Source organism: Plectropomus leopardus, chromosome 1 (genome assembly GCF_026936395.1).
Source record: "Plectropomus leopardus strain MGB_pleo_1.0 chromosome 1, ASM2693639v1, whole genome shotgun sequence".
In the NCBI taxonomy this organism is placed as follows: domain Eukaryota; kingdom Metazoa; phylum Chordata; class Actinopteri; order Perciformes; family Serranidae; genus Plectropomus; species Plectropomus leopardus.
Genome location: NC_142176.1, coordinates 7,028,482 through 7,049,727, shown reverse-complemented (window position 1 = coordinate 7,049,727; position 21,246 = coordinate 7,028,482). Strand labels below are relative to the sequence as shown.

General features: G+C 39.5%; 1 protein-coding gene across 3 annotated transcripts in view; it reads left to right on the top strand.

Annotated features, from left to right (window-relative positions):
• The window catches only part of LOC148190349 (uncharacterized), a 77,935-nt gene that overhangs the window by 41,124 nt on the left and 15,565 nt on the right, over nucleotides 1-21,246 (top strand). For all 3 annotated transcript variants that reach the window (XR_015777402.1, XM_088081815.1, XM_088081808.1), the window contains one exon: nucleotides 12,090-12,380. Coding sequence is in view for 2 of the 3 variants with exons in the window: in XM_088081815.1 (XP_087937941.1) it covers nucleotides 12,090-12,368 (279 nt within the window). In the remaining variant the exon portion in view is untranslated. The remainder of the gene's footprint in view (nucleotides 1-12,089; nucleotides 12,381-21,246) is intronic.

The window sequence follows — 21,246 nt, the reverse complement described above, 5'->3', positions numbered from 1 at the left end:
CACCGTACAATGTAGCAGGGCAGACCTTGATACCCTGCAAGATGAGCCTTGAGTCCAAATTTCCTTCTGTAAGTTCCTGAAATTATTAGCATGCAGTGTCTAAGGCCAGGCGCTGTAAATCCAAGACGCTTTAAATTCTAGTAATACGCCCACAAATAATGGCCAACATTTAACACCCTGTCACAAGAAAAACCACATTAGTTATGTTTTTATCCAAATGTGTGGCATGTTGTAAGCAAATTTCCATATTTTCCATAAAACATAAATAGTGCATTCTGTTCACTTATATAGAGGTATATATTTTATACACAGAACATTACATGCAGTCATACAGCAGACACAATATGGTCTGATCCTGCAGATGACCCTGATAAAATAGTGTTTTTGCTTCTTTTTTTTTTTAATTAAATTTAATCAAACAAGACACGTGATATGACTCTGTGACTTTTAAGGGTGAAGGTAAACATGTTTTGTTTATGTTACACAAAACAATTTTGCGATTTTTTTTTTAAAACTTTCATTCATTTCATTTCAAGATGCTCTCACACCCAACTTGTTGAATTCAGCAATTTGGTCAGTTGCCATTTCATTTGACATTGTGGGAATGAGAACGGGCTGGAATAGTCAGGAACATGATTGACAGTTTAAAAAGTGAAAGATTTATAGTTTTGATAGGAATATGTTTGCGATAGTGTATCTTCAAATTGATCGTCTTAAAAAAAAACACAGCAGAATCCTTAAATCTACATTTTTCAGTAGAACTTAATTGGACAACAGGCAGGTAAGGCTTTGGCTTTAAGCCTTTCCCAGAGCAGCAGAGGCACAATGTGTTCATCACATTAATGCATTTGCAGTAAAATAGACTCCAGTGTGTGTCTGCGTGTGTCTGTGTGTGTTGTAACAACTAAGTATACTGGAGCTGGTGTTTACTCTTGGGCTACTGGCATTCCCACCCGAGCTTTAACTGCTGTGGTAGAGTTTTATCAAAGATGGCCGTCATGGTCAGGGTCAGATCCCCACGGGAAAGTGAGGAAGGTAATCCTGTTAAAGGTGTTATTATCACCTCTGACAGCTACACACATACTGTGACCAACTGCAGCCATGTCAGCTGAGCCACAGAGTCCTGCATTTTGCTAAAGTGCTTTTTTTTTTTTAATTTTTTTTTTTTATTGATACCATTCCTGGAATCAAGCTATGTGTAACACACACCATCCTCTGACATTTGAAAATACCAAATGTCACAAGGAGATGGTTTCCATATGTTCACTGCTCGTTTTTTTAAATGTAATAAATATGTCTGGACAAAGCATTTATTGTGAGACTTCAAGATACATTCAGTTTATATGCGCGACACCGACTTTAGAGGCACTTTGTTTGGCAGAAGTGGTTGGATTTACTTTAATATTAGCTACAAGGGAAAGATTTCAGTATTCCGTGCCAAAACTTTAGCTGCTGTTTTTTTTCATGCACTAATCTGAATACTAATTATGTTGACAGACAGTTCACTGCGGTGGGTGGATGCCGCGGAGACCTCATCAGCCTTGCACAAGAGATGTTTATATAACTACACGTAACGCTTCAGATACCTTCTGGAAAAAACAGCTTGCCTGCAATCAGAGCTTAAAGCTACCTTGACAATATCAACCTTCTGGGACTCTGACACTGCCTGCTCATTTAATGGTGAGTGACACATAGGAAGCTAAATAAAATTCATCATTTTAAGTGTGCTCTCATGAGCCAGGGAATTAGAACTAAATACACTTTACTGACTCAGAGTTCCCAAAGTGCCTCATGAATTTGTATTGGGGGACTGAGATGAATTGTAAATATTTTGTATTAAAAAGTGTGAGTGGTGTACAAGCAGATGCCTTTCTTGTACTGTGGCTATGAGTAGTGGGTGGCTGGTTGGCAGATGTCAATACACGGCAAAAGATTTAGAATAACAAAAACATAGTTCCAGTCAACAGCTGCACCACTAATTCCAGTCATTGAGATATACTGAACTGCAGGTTCAGTATATCTCATCCCATCCACCTCCCCACCTGCCCTCCCTATGAGCGCACTCACGCTCCTTATATTACGTGGTTACCAGCAGCATTGTTACCTGACGCTTCCCTTCAGCGTTTCAGGTGCATGTAACCGGTTTTGTCTGGCCATGTTATCATATGACCCGTCCATGTGCATTGCATGTGGAAGCTGAGAGTGGTTTTTGGCATCGCACTCTTACGCCGCTAACAGAGCTCCACTCTTTGACATGTTTGGAAATATGTATCTATATATATATCTATATATCTATATATATATATCTATATATCTATATATATATATCTATATATCTATATATCTATATATATATATATATATATATATATATATATATATATATATATATATATATATATAATGTATTCATTTCAACAGCAATCCTTGTGATCTTTTTTTGGCAACATGTTTTGAATGCAACGGCCCACCACACATAAATGAATGTGTTTGACATGTACTACAACTAAAAAGATGGGAAGTGTTTAAACTCAAATGCAAGGAAATAGACAATATGATTAAGACTATGCATGCCTGATTGATATATTAGGAAATGTTTTTCCTGTGTATGGAATTATATTTTTTCAAAAAATATCTGAACATTTTTGGTATAAATGCTCCGCATCATGTCTTTTCATGGTTCAACCCAGTTTCTGCGTTTGGAAGAAGTTTAAAGAGAGCTCAGTTTCCTGTCTTCTTTCTGTCTTTGGATGAGTGCTGTTCCTTTTTCTAATTGATTCATCTGCACCAGACTGTAGCAATAACAGATACGTGCATTCTTGTGCATGCTTGTAGTTTTTAAATGACATAAACGTGACACAAAAATACACTGTAATGAAGCTTTTATGAATGGTGATTAACCATTAATGCTTCATTAAACATGAAATATTATTGTGTTATGAATGGGAGATGTAAATGTCTCTTAAAGAAATGTGATAAGTTGACTGAGTGGTAAGTCAATTTTACAGGCAAGCTGCCACCTCATTCACTCAGTGAAACTACAGAATTCAATCAGTGGCGAGACTTTTAAGAGGCAAGAACAAGGTTTTAAAAAACAGAGCCTATACCAGCTTTTTAGTGTGAAAGGAGCTCTCCATTTCCCATGAGAGATCTATAAAAATGTCTCACGTCTGCCATTTAAATGTAGCTGCAGAGTCACCGGCTGATTGGCACACTCTCTGCAGAGTTAGCAGTTAATGTAATACACGAGTGCCGGATACCCCAAACTCTACAGCACGCTGGTGTGACTCATGAAGACTGACACCTACATCTACCAGCCAGGAACACCTTGTTTGTTTCCTGAATATTTCTGTGTGGGTTTGATAGCTACAGTTTCTGCACATTTGTGCTTCAGTTAGTGTTTGTGCATGTGTATTTGCTGCTGCGTGGGAATACGCAGGTGTATCAGATACAACAGGCACACAGTTTTGTATACACAGTCATTTTACATCTCTATCTGATGCTTTAACAAGTTGAGTTGTTATTCTGACTGCAGTGTGAGCGCTCACTGGCTCAGATTGGGATAACAGATTGCCTTGGGTGTTTGGACTCCAAGATTGGTATTAAATCCACATTGATAAAACTGATCCTCTTCTCACCTCTGATAGGCTGAGGCACTTTGAAAGTCATTCTAATATAACTGAGGAAGATATCTGTGAGAGTACAGAGGATAATTTGAATATCAATACACTAAATGGAAAATAGAAGATAACGTTGGTTATTATACAAAATGAAAACAATGCTATATCTTTATCAGTGCTATACAACACATTTTCACTCCCAACTCCCCTGTCGCATCAGTTTTGGTTGCTCAGGGACAGCGTGTCAATATCTGCTCAAAATAAACTTATGTGTGCAAAGGAAACATAATACTCATCACCAAAACTCCTTTACATTTAAGTAACAAAACTACTTGGTTGGGTTTCGAATGAGGTCATAGTTTGAGTACATTTGTTATGAAACTTAAGTAAGTTAATGAGTATATCATGTGATGTAGTCTGTGACAAATGTCACATGATATTATTTATGTATTGCAGTTAAAAGCAAAAACTACTCCACAACTAGAATCAGACGCCTACTGATGAAGCTGTAGTATTTGACGATCGGGGAACGAGAACTTTCTTTGCTAATAGTATTCAGGATTTTTCTGCCTTGCATACTGAGTTCGAAATAACGGACAAAAAGTTGTGTTTACAACCCACAACGAGTCATCATGCTTCTTGTGCTTACTTCCTTGTTTAACAAGATTAACATGGTTGCCAGAGCACAGCACTGGATATCTCTAAAGCTAAGCTAACCAGCACTTGGCTGCCCAACAGAAAACAGGCCAACTGTGTGTCACTCTGCCTCATGTTTTGCCTCGCTGCACTTCCATGTCCTCGACATTGTGTCCACCTTTTCTGTTACTTCTACTCCACTGACACCGAACATTGCCTCACACTGAACGCTGCTGTTTCAGAGAATCCTGCCTATTGGGACACTGGAGAGTCAATGACCTGCGACATGATCCGGTGGTTGTGCACAGTAGTGATGTTACATTAACAGCAGAAACAGGAAGACAAAATGTTTATTATAACACAACTGCCAAATGCCTTATTTGGTTTAAGTGTTGACCATAGTTATAAAAAAAAAAGTTATTGTTGGTCTATGTGTGGTATTGTTAAGACAATGCTCCTGTTCGTGCCAACCAATTACATCAACATTTTCGGTGTCAGCATCATTAATGAATTAAAGTTTAATGAAACACTCTAATCTTCAACCTTTTTTCCTTTTGTGAGACTTAAAACAATTTAAGCTGTGCTTTGTCATGATGTAGGTGATTTACTCTGCAAGTTTTATCATCACTTTGTTTTTTACTGGCTCTTAGTAATGTAGGCAGTAACAGTATGTTTTTTTTTTAAGGTGTACACTGAAAATATTAACTTTACCTCACCGTCACACAGCCTTTTTCCTTGGTACTACATTACTCATCCACTGCCAGTCAGCTGTTTGGATCAAAAAGTGCTGTTATCAGCTGTTATGCGATCTGACTGAAGTGAAACTTCATGTTGAAAACACTCTCAGTACAGCGTCCACTTAGACTGATAGTGTAATTTTTAGGTTGGCTGTTTTTAAAAGTGGTTAAACACATCAAACTCTAGAGCATGGTAATGCTGAGCTGTAGGTTGTGCCCCCCGTCTGTTTCTGCAAACCAAGAGTTCGCCAACCACCAGTTACTGTGTGTAATACACTGACTATAAATAAGTATCTCATTCAGCCTCACTTCAAAAATCCTGAGCTATCTGTAGAATTAAGGTCGCAGAAAATCTTTGTTATCCCCAATATCTATATGCCTCAATTTGCTGTGCAGTGAGCAGTATCATACACACATAAACAAATAAAAAAGTTGAAAGAAAACAAAAACAAAAATGTCACATGAAATGGAAAAGTCAGATTATTTAAGAAACCAGTGGCTTGGTCATTTTAGTGAGGGCCTGCCCTGAACTTTAAATTATGTTCCACAGGCGATGCACACTTAAAATGCGACACCTGTAAGAATATTACCTCCGTACTCCGCATTTCTGATCGTAATCTCTCTGCAGGGCAGCAGACAAGTGCAATCAGTGTCATGAGACACATCTGAGCCTGCTGTGCCTCATGCACATAAGACGGTCAGACATCTACAGGCAGACCTCCTCGCTACTCCTCGCTTGAGTCTTTTAGTGCTCTTTTCTTTCTTTTTACATCATAACACCACACATCCACTCCCCTACGCTACGAACAGATTTGTGCAACATTTATTTAACACATTTTTTTAAACACCTTTTTTTAAAATATATGTACCCATGTCTTTTTGTGCTTCTAAGAGCTGGTTGTGGCAGTTCCTAAGAGACCATTGGCCATTTTCTTACTGAGAAACTTGGTGACTATAAGCTTGTCAGACCTGCGATTGTGCCCGCAAAACCAAGTACATTTTTAACACCTCAGCTGTTGTTAATACCAGCATACACGGTGATTGGACAGACTGTGCTTCAGCCCATGTCACTGTAACTGGTAATATACTGTCATGTCTGCAGGCCATCTGCTGTCTTTATCAGGATAAATGAATCAAATAATTTATCATGACAAATGTGGTTGCTCAAGCCTTATGCAACATTCATGTGGCACGGTTGTATCTGAATCATGTTTTGTTCATTTCATTGTGGAGCCATATTTATTGTATGGTAAAATGTTTTGGTCTTTATTTGGCACATATATTGGGTCTTTTGATTATTTTTTCATCCAGGTAAATACTTTATAGCTCTTTTTTTTAATTCCCCCCCTGCCCATGAAAATGTTTGTGACCATCTCCAGATATCAATACACCATCTGTGGCTGGATGTAGAATAAAACTTTGTGAACAATGTAGAACTGTTTAACAGACTGAATATAACTGCAACAAAACATTTCGATATGAAATTAAGTCTACTGCCGTTTAGTAGTTGTCTCTTGGCTCAATTCCACCTCTTAAGTGGAAGTAAAATACAAGTGTAGCAATGCTGTTTTCACTTTATTCAGAGAAACAACCTTGCTTCTCACTAGCTTTTGTTGTGCAGTTTGGGAACTTCTAGGCAGCTGAACTGGAACGACAGGGGCTGGGACAAAATGATGGCAACAAAGTAGCGTTCAGTATTATTGAACAGAATTTAGGCAATAATTTTCTTAAATATAAATTGATAAGAATTTATTGTATTTAGTGAATCCAAGTCATTATTAAAAAGGATGTTTAGTAATTGTAAATAAAATTAGCTCCGATATTTAGTAAATATTTATATATATATATTTTTTTTTCTCTCTCAGATATCTAATTAAGCTACATTAAGTTTGCTCAGAAATTTAGTAAACTTTAGTAAACCAACTGAAATAGTTGGAAAAACTAAATGAATTTTGCCTGAATTGTTAGTAAAATCTAAATTAAGTTTGCTCAGATATTTAATAAATCTTAATTAAATTTATCTTTTATAGTTGGTAAAATTTGAATACATTTTGGTTTAATATTTAGTAAATCTAAATACATTTTGCTCCTATATTAAGTAAATATTTTTTCGTAGATTTAGTCAATCTAAATTAATTCTGTTAAAATATTTCGGAAACCTAATTTCTTTTGCTCTGAATTTGTAGTAAATGTATTTATTTATTTATTTTTTGCGCAAAAACTTGTTGAAATATATTCAATGGTTGTTTTTTTTAAATTTTCCAGTGGAAGCAAAGCTGTTTCCAGTTATGAGGAGAGACGACAATGCTTCTCACCGGATTAGGCACTGTGGGAATTTCTGTGAAGCTAAACTTCCAGTGAACTGGAACGACATTGGCACTGGGACACCTTAGAATATGTCTTCCTCCTGGAGCAGTTCACTTCCTTCAGAACAAGTTTAAGATAACCCCCCTCCAATGACTTTTCGGACACAGAGGCAATAAGCGGGAGGAAACTGTCTAAAGCACTTCCCTGACAACTTGAAGAGCCACTGGCGAGTTAAGACGAGCCTTTTGTCTTCCACCTTGCAGCACGCGAAGAGCCACACTATCCAATCTACACATTGTCTCAACAGTCAATCGCTCTACTCCCCCCGATCACAACCCTGTGTGGCATGTTGGAAATTGACCAGGGGGTGATAGTGACAGTGCTGGGATGGAAGAGGAGAGTGGACAAGGGAGGCAGGGAATTACAGGAAAGATTTATACTGATAGGAAATACGGAGTCGGGGGCATGTTGAAAATGGAGAAGATATCACGGGGTGGGTGCTGTGTTTGCATGGTAATCCAGTAGAGTCGGTAGAACGTAGCTCAGCTCGGAATATCCCCCGTCTCCTTTTGTAAGACATTGCTGCTGGTGTTGCAAGCTACCAACAAGGCCTTTGGAGATAAAAAAAAAAAACGTGTGTGCACATGTGCATGTTTTATACGTGTGTGTGTGTGTGTGTGTGTGTGTGTGTGTGTGTGTGCGTGTGCGTGTGTGTGTGTGTGCGCGCCCGCACAATGCTTGTGTTTTAAGTGTGTGCGACACGGCATCCAGACAGGAAATTGTTGCTCATATCAGTGGCCGGCCAGTGGCTTCAGTGAAGGAGCAGGGCTGGGAGAGGGAGAGAGGCGATGCACGGCTGCCTGGCTGTCCCCTTATCCCTGAATTTTGGCAGCCCATCAGAGGCGAACAGATAAGGCCTCACACATGCTTCATGTTTGGTGGACTGGCAGTGGGCTGTTCAGAGACAGATGCTGTGGCCAGGTGGGAGGAGTGGACATTGCACTTTCCATCTCCTGTCTGTCTCCATTTCCTACAGCAGGGTGCTGATTTATACCAGAGTAGCAGCATCTAATTTGTATGAATAATGCATCTCTCCCTCCTCCTAATACTACCCTCTCTCTCTATCCTTTTAACAAATACTGTGCAGGAAAAAAAAAATCAAGCTCCAGCAGCAGCAAGGTGAAGTCACACATGTAGCCCAGAAGTATAAAATGGATGAGCGCCAGACTATCTGCCATTAAAAGTAATGACTTTAATTACTTGCTTTTAATGGCAAAAGTGTAGTGCCATCCGTTTTGTTCCAAATGCGGAAATTAGCACCAGAAAAAGACGTGTCTTATAAGGAACATTCTGTAATATCAAAATCCAGCCTTGGTCTCACTGAAAAGAATCGCAACCTTTTTGATTTCATGCTGCGCTCTCGGGATAATATTCGCATACCAATTATAAGCTAGATAAAAATTGTGCTCTGTTCCATTATTCAAAAAGTCACCCTTCCATCTTTAAATGTCACGCATTACCTTTCCAAAAGTATTCAGCCTCCTGTCTGATTTTTTTTTTTTTTTGCTTGCTTTTCTTTTTGCTTCCTTGCTTTTTTGGTGAGATGGAAATGGAAAATAGATTTTTTTTTTTTAAATCCCAGATCTTCACAGGATGCCTTACAATGCCAGAATGGATATTTAATTTGCAAATTGAAAATAATAGAAAAGCTGAAAAAAATGGTTTTGCGTCAAAATGCATTCAGTCCCTCTTCTCATCAGTGGCACTTGTACCTGAATTACTGGTAACGTGCAATCACAAGCATAAATTGTGGAAAAAAATGGAAGCCTTAGTTTTCTGCTACCAATAAAACCAAACTGAAAAAATCTGGCTTGACCTTAGTGTTTCTGTTACAAAAGGAGCAAATATTCTAATTTCTGGAGATGGAAGAGATATCATCAGATATAAATCTGCCTAAACAGACAGAATGGGCTACATCACTGCATAGCCCATGTCTAGTTCTCTGGTTCTAAATTTGCAAGACACCAAATACATTTGGAGTGGCTGATGAATAATGTTGGAAAGCTCATATTTCACAATTTATGTCAGTGCGTGCTATCATGATACTGGTTACTGCTGTCCTCAGAGAGCAAATCTGGACCTGCATTAATACATGGGAGCAAAATTAAATATGAAATTCTAAATTATTCAAGACAGTAAATCCCATGAAAATACAGGGGAGCTGAAGAATTGTCCAGCTGCATTAGTTACCAACAGATAAACTTTGGAGGAGGCTCTCTATTTGTAAATGTGTGTGATTATTTGTGAATAAATCATGAAGCTCTGTGGATTTGGAGAGGACGGTCATGCATGTAGTATTTTACAAGGTCCAGTAAGCGATGTCAGACTCACAATTCAGCAAAAATTCAATTAAAAAGGACTGAACACTTTTTGACTTTGTTTTTGGTTGTATTATTTCTACTTTCTGTAAGGTTCTTGCGCCTACAATTGCAGATATTCAGTTCCTGATACAATAGAGTAGGTTGGTGGACTGGTTCGTCATGCATTCGGATCACTACAGATGTTTGTGGGAGGGAAGCCGGCGGGGGATTATGTTCCTGTTTCTGCACCCACAGTTCTGTTGTGAAGCCCAGTGAAGCTCCTTGCTGGCAGATGAAATGAAGCAGCTGACTGCACCACGTGTGTCAGAGGACACACACAGTTTTCCTGTCTGTAGCTCTCTTAAAGCCAACACTAGAGTTAGCTGTAGCCCTTTTCTTGCATGCAGTGCAACCCTGAACTTATCCAAACATTACATGGATAAATGTATGTGAAAATGCAAACGTCTGAATCAGTTGGACTGAATGTTAAACTGACTTCATCCAGCCAGCCCCCTAGTACAAAGACCCATGTAATGTATGATTGAGCCCATGTGTGAATAGTGCAGATCATTGTCCAGACTTCACAGGGAGCATGTGGACATGTTGATGACGTTTCAGACAAGCAACTGCGTTAAACCAGTTAACACCTTACTGGAGAGACAATGAGATACTGGAACTACTGTCGGTAATGGCTGTCACTGATATAATCAGGTTAATTAAAGAAGTGGCAAGAGATTTGATTAATTACCAAATTACAAACTGGCTTTGTAAAGAAAACACTGTGATTTCAGTGGCATACTTTAAAGGCACTTTACCTTGCCAGCTTCCTAAAATAAAATCCATGTTACGCCCGATTGAGCCAATATGTGAAAATATGTTTACAACAAGCGAGTGGGCATTTTGATGCCATTTCTGTCATGTGGCTGTTGTAAAACCTGGAGAATACAAACATCTGAGGGTAAAGAGGAATGGTCCTCTTCCATAAAGACGGCAACAAAAATATCAAACTGAAGTAAGTGCCTTCGATTAAAATCTTCAAACAAATCAAAGGAACTGCAAGAGATCTGGTGGTTTATGGCCAAAATGATGAACTGGGTTCGTAAACAAAACACTGCAAATTCCATGGTGTATAACAAGTCTTGCTTCCTGCACACTTTTCCCAGGTGCCAACCCTCATCTGAATCAAAGAAAGTATTTCCAACCTGGTCTCACTCCAAACTCATCACAGAGGCACGGTTGGTCAGTGGCCTTCCACGTCAACCTATGACATTTTAGATATTGTTCCTGTGTCAATGTGTGACGTTCCAAGTGCAGAGTGAGAACAGGTTGGTTAATCACATAATATAAGGAGCTCATGGGGGGATGGGTCCCACAAACAACCAGCCATTTGCCTCTTCTGCCGAAACCTAACCATCTGTGACTTTGTTGCCAAATCCCAACCTTCGTGACAGTCCGCATTGTTCTGTGAACGTAAGTTGATGCAGCAAGGATAACTACGTCATAGGTTGACATGGATGATCACTGACTAACCATCACCATCTGACAAGTTTGGAGTGAGACTTTGTTGGTATTTCCAGTCGGTGACAAAGTGTATGAAACAATCTCCTGTAGTGTGCTACATGTGAGAAACGGCAACTCCACTGTCCAAAGCTGATTCTCTGAATATTATCTTGACTTCATCTGAGACAATTCTAAGTGCTGAATCATTCGCTAATGGATTTACTTGAGTTTCTTAAAGATTTTTCACTTCTCATCCGAAAGGCTTCTTCAGTTCATTCAGTTTGTTCAGAACTGAGACGCCTCTCAGATGAGAAGTGAAACGTCTGCAAGAAACTCAAGCAAGCCCAGTTGCCTAAGATTTAGAACGCAGAATTAGCATGACCTGGTTGAGTGAAAATATTTACCACTGTATAAGAAAAGGGTTAGCGACTTTTGAGAGCACACAGCAAACAATATTTGGGAAAAATAATGAAATAAGATTCATTCTTTTTGCATGGTCTCCAAAAGTCACCTTTGCAAGTTTTACAAAGGTGGTATTTCTATTTGTGATATTTGTTCATTTGTTTTCCAGTGAACATTTGTTTTAAAGCTCCACTCTGTCTTATCCAAAAAGGTCCAGTGCTTCTTGATGTATGTACTCTTGAAAAACCACTATATATTATTGATAATTATAATTGCTTACCGTGCTCTTGCCCAAATGACACAATACTGAGATGATTGTTTTGAATTACACCTTTCACTCTTAACAAATACCTCTTAGTCATGGGGAGAACCTTGTGTTGTTAAAACAGCAATAATTAAAAGCTATTGACATCTCGCGTGTCCTTGTCGAACATTATTAAGGGAAACGCTTACTTGTATGGATTTAATATTGACTTTACTTTTTATCACATTCTGCCTCTCTGTCCTGTGTTTTTGCCGACCTCCAGAGCAGTTCCTCTGATGTTGCCAATTTTCAGGCCATCCTCCAGAGGTGCTCTGCCCATCTGGTCTTCCTCCGACCCGTCCTCCAAAGCTGCTCAAGCATTCTGATCACCCTCAAGACTTGCTTTGCACATTGGCCCAGCCGTCTGGTCGTCCTCCTGAGGGCTCCAGCTTCACCACTGCGTTGCCTCCAGGCTGCCTGCCTGAGGACCCTGGCTCCAATCTTCAGTCCACAGACAACCAATCTCCTAAACATTACCTCTGAGGATACTGTGAGGAGCTGAGACAACCCTGGGGTGAGCATTGAAATATTTTGCTTGTTATTTCGTTTGAAATTCATATATTTTCAAAGCAGCATCAATCCAAAAGTATTGTTGTTGGCATTTGTGACAATGCTGTTGGATACATTCTAATTGCCAATAACCTTCAGTTTCCTGTTTTTCAACAAATATTTTTCATTATCAATGTAGCAAAAATAGCAATTAATTTCTTTTCCACATTCCATTGTTTTGCGTAACTTTTTTGGTGAGTCAGGGACTCTGATAAATGCTCCCAAATTGGTAACTATTATTAGAATTATTCATGAACGATGGAGCCATTCAGTTCATTTCAGCTTTGCAAACTCAAAATTGTTTGCATACGATGTAATCGCCTGGACTGATGCTGCTGTATCTTGGCGCAGCAGAGAAAATTGATTAGCAGCAGAAGAAATGTCAAGAGCTGGACTGGATGTTGACTGATGAAAACGTCCTTGACATTATTCTAATCGCCATATTATTTCCTACAATGTAGCCTCCAACCTATTTAAATCAGAGTGGCTAATTTGGGCCGGTGTCAGTTTTACTGCCCTGTCATTGTTTGTGGATCAGCCAGCAGTTATTGCTGTCTCTGTGACACTTAATTACTGCCTAATTAGTATTCTGGATTAATTGGCCATCTTGTTAACCGTAACCTCTAAATATTATGATAAAGCTGCTGAGCAATTAAAATGAGGTGGGTTAGAGGCCATGCAGCTACAATAGAGAGAAAAATTGCAGTCTGTCTTTCTCACTGTGTGTTTGTTTCATTCTCCGCTCTGTGTGAGCAATGTGCTTCAGTTTAGCTTTTTGTGCGTTTTCATGCAGCCTCTTTCTAGGTAACATGGTAGAGATAAGTTGTAATTTTATTATGTATTATTAAGTATAAGGTCTATTCTGTTCACATGACATCTATTGCATGTCTATCTTTCCAGCTGTATGTGGTTCTCAATCCGAACGTGTCACATTGTGCCTCTCTGTCAGGACCTTCCATTTCTACCAATGATGTTTTTTCGGTAACCTTTTGCATCAGCTGTTTACGCCAACAGATGCCGTTACAGTGATGTCAACAAATGCACAGAGTGGGATGATGTAATATCATAGCATGCACAAAGCTGCATGGTCCTTATGTCTAAACAACACCGCGGACTGTCAGGATGGTTAGGTTTAGGCAAAAGAGGCACATGGTAAAGTGTCCAAAAAATGCACACATATATCCACTCGGGAAGTGAACTCTGGACTCCCGCACAAAAGTCAGTTGTTTGTGGGACCCACCGGTCCTATATTCACACTCATGCTCCTTATATTACGTTGTTGCCGGCAGCGCTATTACCTGACGCTGTCCATCAGTGTGTCATGCACACACAACAGGCTCCGTCCAGCAGTGTCCTCACGTGACACCACCCGTGCACGTTACATGTGGACACACCCGGTGCCTTCCGCTCGTCCACCAGCGCACAATAACAACACCACCGGTTCTGTCCAGCTGCATTTTCATCTGATTCCAGCCGTGTGGATGAAGGGGGTGTCTTTTGGCGTCATGCCTGTGCGCCGAAAGCACTGACAGAGCGGCGCTATTTGATGAGTTTGGAGTGAAAACCGGTGGGGGGCCCATGTGAGTTGTAAATGGACTGAAAAATGGGCCCTATATGGGATTGTCCACTGGCTCCATCATTGTACGGTGCCAAAATCCCCAATTGGTGTGTTTACCCAAGTGTGCCCAAAGATGCCCATTTTGAGCCTCTACACACTGAACCCTATCATAACCCATGAGTGACTGCTTAGGGACCCAAATCTGCAGCAATATTCAAAATACAGTTTGCAAAAAATACAGCTATACTGCATGCAAAAAACGGCATGTTTTTTGCCCAAAACGGCAAGGCACTAGCATAAAGTGGGCATGTCTGTAAGAGGTAGACTCATGGGTACCTACAGAACTTATTTTGATTAGATATCTTAAAGTGAGAGATCGCATGACCCCTGTGAAACGGCCATGCCATGTTTCCTTGCTATAACTTGGTGAGTGTTATTTAGCCCCCGTTAATAATGCATCCTTAATCACAATTAACGTGCTAATGCAGACAGCCCTGTTTTTTGTTGTTTCATGTTGAGAACTTCTTGGCTACAAAGCCACATGTCACACTTGGGTTGAGTGTTCATACTCAAAAGATAGACTTGGAGCAGAGAACTCCTTTTAACAGGAGGTCAGTTTTGATTTAAAAGAAAATGATGAAATTTGTATAATGTCTTGAACGTATTGCCATAATGTTAAAGTTTTAAACGTGAAATATTTATATCTATGTTTGTACTATTTATGTCTTCAGACATCAGGAGAGGATTCTGACGTCATGTTTTTGGCACTGTTCACCATGACCCAGATTTTAGAAGATACAAGTTGCTTAATCCCAGCATGCAGAGGGGGTAATTTATATGTTTGCTGATTATATGTGATTTCGATTATGTGTGTTTTCTGATTTATCTATTTATATATTATTAAATTTTAAAGGGCAGCCAGACATGATTTCATCTAAAATATTTCACTCTGTAATCTCCTTCTGTGCACACACTGACATGCTCTGAGTTAAAAACTGACAGGTGCTTGCATCTCGCAGCTTGCCACAGTTTCTCTGCAGCTCTAAATCCAACCGCCAAAGGTCAGATTTACAAGTCTGATTTGGATAACAAGAGGCAGTCGGTCAGTAAATCAGGTCAATGGACATAATCCAATATAATCCACTCTAATCTCACGGAGTACTCATGGCAGGAGATTACCTCAGTGATTCATTTTAATTGCTATGTTAAAATCCCGATTTGGCTCCAAATGATATGTTAAACTAAAACGAAGGGACTAAGATGTGTCCCCAAACTGCACTTGACAGTAGTGGGAGTTTGTCCATTACTGAAACAGTCTACAGCCATGTGTCTAATTTCAATAAATTTTCCCTTTTAAAAAAACACCCCAATAAGAATCTTACCAATTAGAGCAAAATACAATGACATTTTCTGTTTACAGCATGCTTTTACTGCTTTACTGGTTGCAGTTAAACATGCAATGAGAGCAGAAATACAAAAGCACAATACCAAGAAAAAGGACCAACTGGGTGCAGTTTCATCAACATGAAACCCAAATAATCCTAAACCCATTAATCCTCCATAGAAAATACCCTCTAATCTTACCAAACATACAACTAAACAAAAGGATTCAGACCACAAGACACCACTGCAGTCACACCACACCCTCCATCAGTTCCCCATCAGCCACAGAGCCACAGAAGGAAGGTATAAAAATGATTTTTTTTTTTAAAAAAAACTTTTTTCAATTGGTATTTATAATTGTGTGTGTGTGTGTGTGTGTGTGTGTGTGTGTGTGTGTGTGTGTGTGTGTCGGTCGACTCTCTCAATTGTAACAACCTGAGCCAAGTTTGGAGCATAACAGCATGATGGCTTTAGAGCTTGCACAGACAGACTTCCTCACTGCAGTTCTCCAGCTGCCTGAAGAAACTGTTGGCATTGTATGTTTCTGTAAATCACAGATATGTTATATGTTACATTTGTGTGTTTCATTTATTACATATCTACGCTTCTAAAGTGAGGTTGCTCAGACTGCATGTATATGAGCTGACTTTGACTTCTGAAGAGGAGATGGTTGATGGCAATAAACTGAGAAGATGACTGCCAAGCTGCAGAGCACTGCTCAAAACAAACAAACAAAAATACCAACAGCATTTTGATATTTCCAGCTCAGACTGTGGCAGCAAAATCAGGTATTTAATGCCAAAATGTGATTTTTTTTTTACAAACAATAACTCTATTTTTTTTGTTTGTTTTTTAAATATATTACTCTATGTAATGCATCTTTTTTATTATTATTATTATTATTCACAAACCTCTCAACCTCTATCACATTATCACACATTTGTTTTGGTGTACAAAAGAAAAAAGAGACCATAATAATTTTAATGATAATAGTGTCTACAAAAGCCATGCAGAGTGGAGCATATTATACGGAAACAATAGTGCATGACTTTTTAAAATAAAGAAAGGAGAAAAAACAAATAAATAAATAATTCAAAAGCTAAGCCATTAACCTTTTTTTTTAAATGTTATAATTAACCCATTTATCTGCCCTTCTCACTTCATTGAATTACATTCCCATCGTTTTAAGTTCCTACAAAAATTGAAGCAAAGGAGGTTATGCTTCTCCTTTTTATATAACAGAGGATATCCGTTTTCACTTCTTATATTAATTGACACCGAGAATAAACTGTTCAATGGATACAAAAGTTACATATCCTTGGTTTGCAGAAATTTACAATGCCAACATTTATTCTAGCGACTAAGGTTGAGAAGCAAGCCTGCTCCACTTTAATAGTCAGAATATTAAAACCGCTGGTGGATTGGTGTAAGGTTTAATCTGTCCACATGTAGAAGACTTTATCTCTCTAATTTAATCTCCCTGTCATTTATTACTTGCCACTCTGCAACCCATCGTTCATAAGACAATGGCAGTACTGCATATTAACTGCTCTCCAAAGAAAAGCAGGTAATGTAGCTCCAGGGTGCAGTAAGGAGCAAGATTTTGCCCCAAGCAAAAATATTAAAGTTATTATCATGGGCTGCTGGATAACACTATGGGCTGATGAATGTTGAAGCATTTAAAATGCTAAGGTTTTGGTATTACTGCCACCGGAGTCCATGTTCCATGCAGGTTTAGGATGCAATATGTATGTTTGTCTCTGGCAAACAACAGAAATGATTTTTGTTATTTTGACATGGGCACACTGGGCCTAGTTAGGGTGTCCTCCCGTGACCTACAGATATGCCGAACTGATGAATGCATTCCTGTCAGTATGTGGAGGCACTTGCATGATGAGAGCAGAGGGTGGCAAGCTGGTTCTGGAGTAGTCGTGCCACATCAATCTTGTGGGAATGGATGCGGTGCCACAGGTCTTCTAACTCCTCAATTCAATGTGGAGTGGCAAAGATGTGTTGGTGAGGGCAGACAACTATATGTGGATGTGAGCTGTGTGAGCTGTCCCAATGCTAGACTCACTAGGGAAGAAAATTTTCACTATTTCAAGGATGTCCACATTAGTGGTGTTTTAATCCTCTCTTCCTTTAGTAACCCTAGAGGTTAGGACGTGTTTCATATTTTTTTTTGACAACTGAATGGTATATTGGGTAATATTTGGTTTGTCCTCCTCAGTGGTGCAGAGTATCCAACCCCATTTCCATTCACATTCCAATTCCAACCCCATTCAAGTCATCATATTTTGCCCCTTTTCCAGTATTTTGGTGTAAAATACTGACACCAAAAGCCACCTTTCAAGACAATAGGATACGCCACCAGCGGGTGTCAGTTTGTAACAGAGCAGCTGGTTCTCATTCCAAACTTGTCAAATATCGCCGCTGTGTCTGAGCTTTTGGCATTAGTACGTGACTCCTAATTCTAACCATCATTCCCTGCATTTGTGTTTGATGATGATTCGAATGCAGAGCTGAACCATGATGTTTTTTTCCTAAACCAAACCACCTGCTTCTCCTAATAACCCGCATGTATTGATGTCCCAGCATTGATTGCAACATCCCAGAACGACACCAGCAGATGCAGGTAGATAACTTGAGTGTGATATGTAGATGCAGAAGTCCACTGACTAATCTGTAACATGTGACGACCTTTGACAAGCGTGCACAAGCTCATTCCATATCTGCATGCAAGGCCATGTATGTAGCCTGTCATATCTCACCGTGACATGTGCATCATGGTGATTTTGATGAGAAGTCAGTCACTTTCTTTCATGAAAAACAGTTCCTACAGGGAGCAAGGCTACATGCGGCTGACTGTTTCCCAATCTGTCCCACAGTGGGATCATTCTATGGTGCTCGGGAAGCTCTCCCATGAGCCATATGCACCGGGTGAGAATTCCCTTGTTGCTGTCTCTAAAAAAAAATCCCTGAAGCTGGTGCCAGCAATGAAGCGTGCTAGTAATCTATATGCTCTGCTGGTCCACCTGTGCTGAATTCTTGTTTGATGGCTTGCTGCAGTGCTATGTTTCAAACAAACCTCTCATGCCTCCCCATGAACACTGCACATTTCAGATCCAGAATTGGCTGCTCAATATGTTTTTTCTCCCCTCTCACTTATGCTACAAAAAGGCAGGGTAAAAAGCATTGTCTGGGTAATGTGCTGGAGCATGTGGAGTGTGATTCATACTGGTTAAAGGCTGAACAAATTGCAAGTCCTCTACATAATTACTACTTGGTCTCTACTACTGACAGTGTCCCTTACCCATTGACAAAGCCCCGAACCTAAGACAATGCCCATTGAGCTTTAGACAAAAGCGAGTAAAGTTATGGGTTTTTAAGGACTGACAATTAGCAATCAATTTTACAGAGCTGCATTCCGCTTGTCGTTTTATTCTCATATCACTTTTATCCCTTATTTGTAACAGACCATAAACATTGATCAATACAATAAGACTCACAACTCTCAAGATAGAAACAACGTTAATCTAGTCAGTGCTGAATATAATTCATCATTAGAAGGAAAAGTGGTCCACTATGCTTCATTTTAAGAGCTAAAAAGTACAAAGTTCCTCAGTTTACAAAGAAATATATCATAGACACTCTAGATAAATCACTTGTCAACAAAACAGGATCATAATATTGATAGAAATGCTCTATGTTGTCATGCGCGGTGACTTCCCAGAATTTTTTCATATAGGTGGCCAAATTTTCAGACCAGGTGAAAATTTGTGGATGGTGCACCAAAACCAAAAGCCATAACTAAAATTCAAGAAGTTTATTTTACTGTTGTAGTATACAGGCTAGTTAAAATTCATGATCAATCATGATAAACTTTGGTTTATTCTTTTACAGTTAATATCGCTAATTATTTGATGTGCTTAGACGAATACTAGTAAAGTGAACATTTTCAGTTAAACAACACTCGATTGTAAGGAACATAAAATACTTCTCAAGCTCAGGGGAGAACCGTGGGTACCCATAAAAACTACTTTTATTCTCATATCATGACATGAGAGTTCAAGGGACCCTTTTGATAATGCAAGAGATAAACAAAGTCCACACACCAAATTATGCTTCCATGGATATTTAATATAATTAACCACCGAGGTGATGCTCTCATGCAATGCAATGTAATTTTATTTAGACTGGGACAGAACGCAAATAAAACATAAACCTTATAAAAATCAAGGAGAGATGCACCGTACCATGTTGTAGCAAAATGTCTATTTTCCACCCAAAGTCCCCACAGTTCTCTCACCAAAATGTGCCAAAGCTTCTGAGTATTATTTAGCCCCATTCCCTGCAAGTTATACTGACGTGGTTGTTACCAATAGATGCCTGAGATTGTCTAGTTTCATGAAATACAAATACCAATACCCAGCTTGAAAAAATGAATGCACCACAGCATTGTAAGTAATTTTGTTCTTTGTTCTCATCCCAAGTCAGCACTAGCTGCCACTCTGTCAGTGGACTTTACATATTACACTCTAGGTATCTTTCCGCGTTTGCCATTGACGTTTTGGGATGCTGCTACCGACACCAAGATGTCAACAAAAGCACATGTGTAGGATAAGGATAAAAATATATAATTCAGACAGGAAGCAAACACCAGACTTCTGCATGAAAGCCTGGGGTTTGTTGGACCCATCCACAACCCCTCCAACCCGTCCCGCCTATAGAGACATCCCAGCTCTTTATATTGTGCTGTTAGCAGCAGTGTTTTAATCTGATGCAGTCCATCTTAATATTATAAGGCCACAACAGGAGCTGTCCAGCTAACTTGCGACATATAACATACTGCCGCAAAAGGTGGCTTTTAGTGTTGGTATCTTATGCCAAAATCACTGATGAAATGGTGATATTGGGTAAAATATCATGAGGTAAGAGCTCAAGGGACACTAATGGCTTGTCAGTTGTTTTTGTTGGCAAAATTTAGCCTAACTTTGGCATGTTATTCAGCTGCTTTCCTGACAAGCTACGTGGACACAGTTGGTATCAGTGGATGCCTGATCTCGTTTCATGAAATACCACTGAAAAAATTATCATGTGAAACCATCATAAGAAATATTGGTATTCTTACATATCTGCCTCCTAATTTCACCAATGGGGGCCAGCAACTTTATCAGGCAGCCATGGCCACCTCTTTGGGACGCCACTGGCCATGAGAAGAAATGGTGAATTCGTAAGAGAGAAGAATTACATCTGCTTTAAACACTAGGGAAAGTGAGACTTTCAGCGCTTATTGCTGTGACAGTATATTCTTACAGTGCACCTACAGACTATTGATTTCTTGGTAATTTCTCTCATTCAGCGAACAATTTCGGGAAGGGCATCACTTATGAGTACACTCTTACTTCAGATGATTTGAATAGATGTTGAAAATGGATTCACCTGAAGAGGCGATTATGACTTGATGAGTCATTTGGTCTCACACTCCAATGTTCCAGCTTTCACTCTCACAAAATCAACACAAGTCCCAATGCCAAAAGCTCATTTTAATTAGTCAATCTGAGTTCATTACCTCAGAAACGTGTCCCATTTATCTCAGGGCGACGAGGTTACCATATGAACGCTCATCCTAATGTCTCTCTCCCCACCTGAGTGATTTTGCAGTATGAGCCACTGTCCCCCATGGGTGCTAAGGTACGTGTGATGCAAAATGGAGACCTAATTGGAAATGATCGCTGACAGAAGCTTGAGCCACAGGGTCCCCTAATGATACAGGCAGCACTTGGATCAGAGCTAGCCCCCTCTCAACCTTTGAAAGGCATTTAGAGCGGATGACAGCAGCACAAGCCCTGTTGAGGGACTGAGGGGTTACAGCTATGTTGTGTTGCAA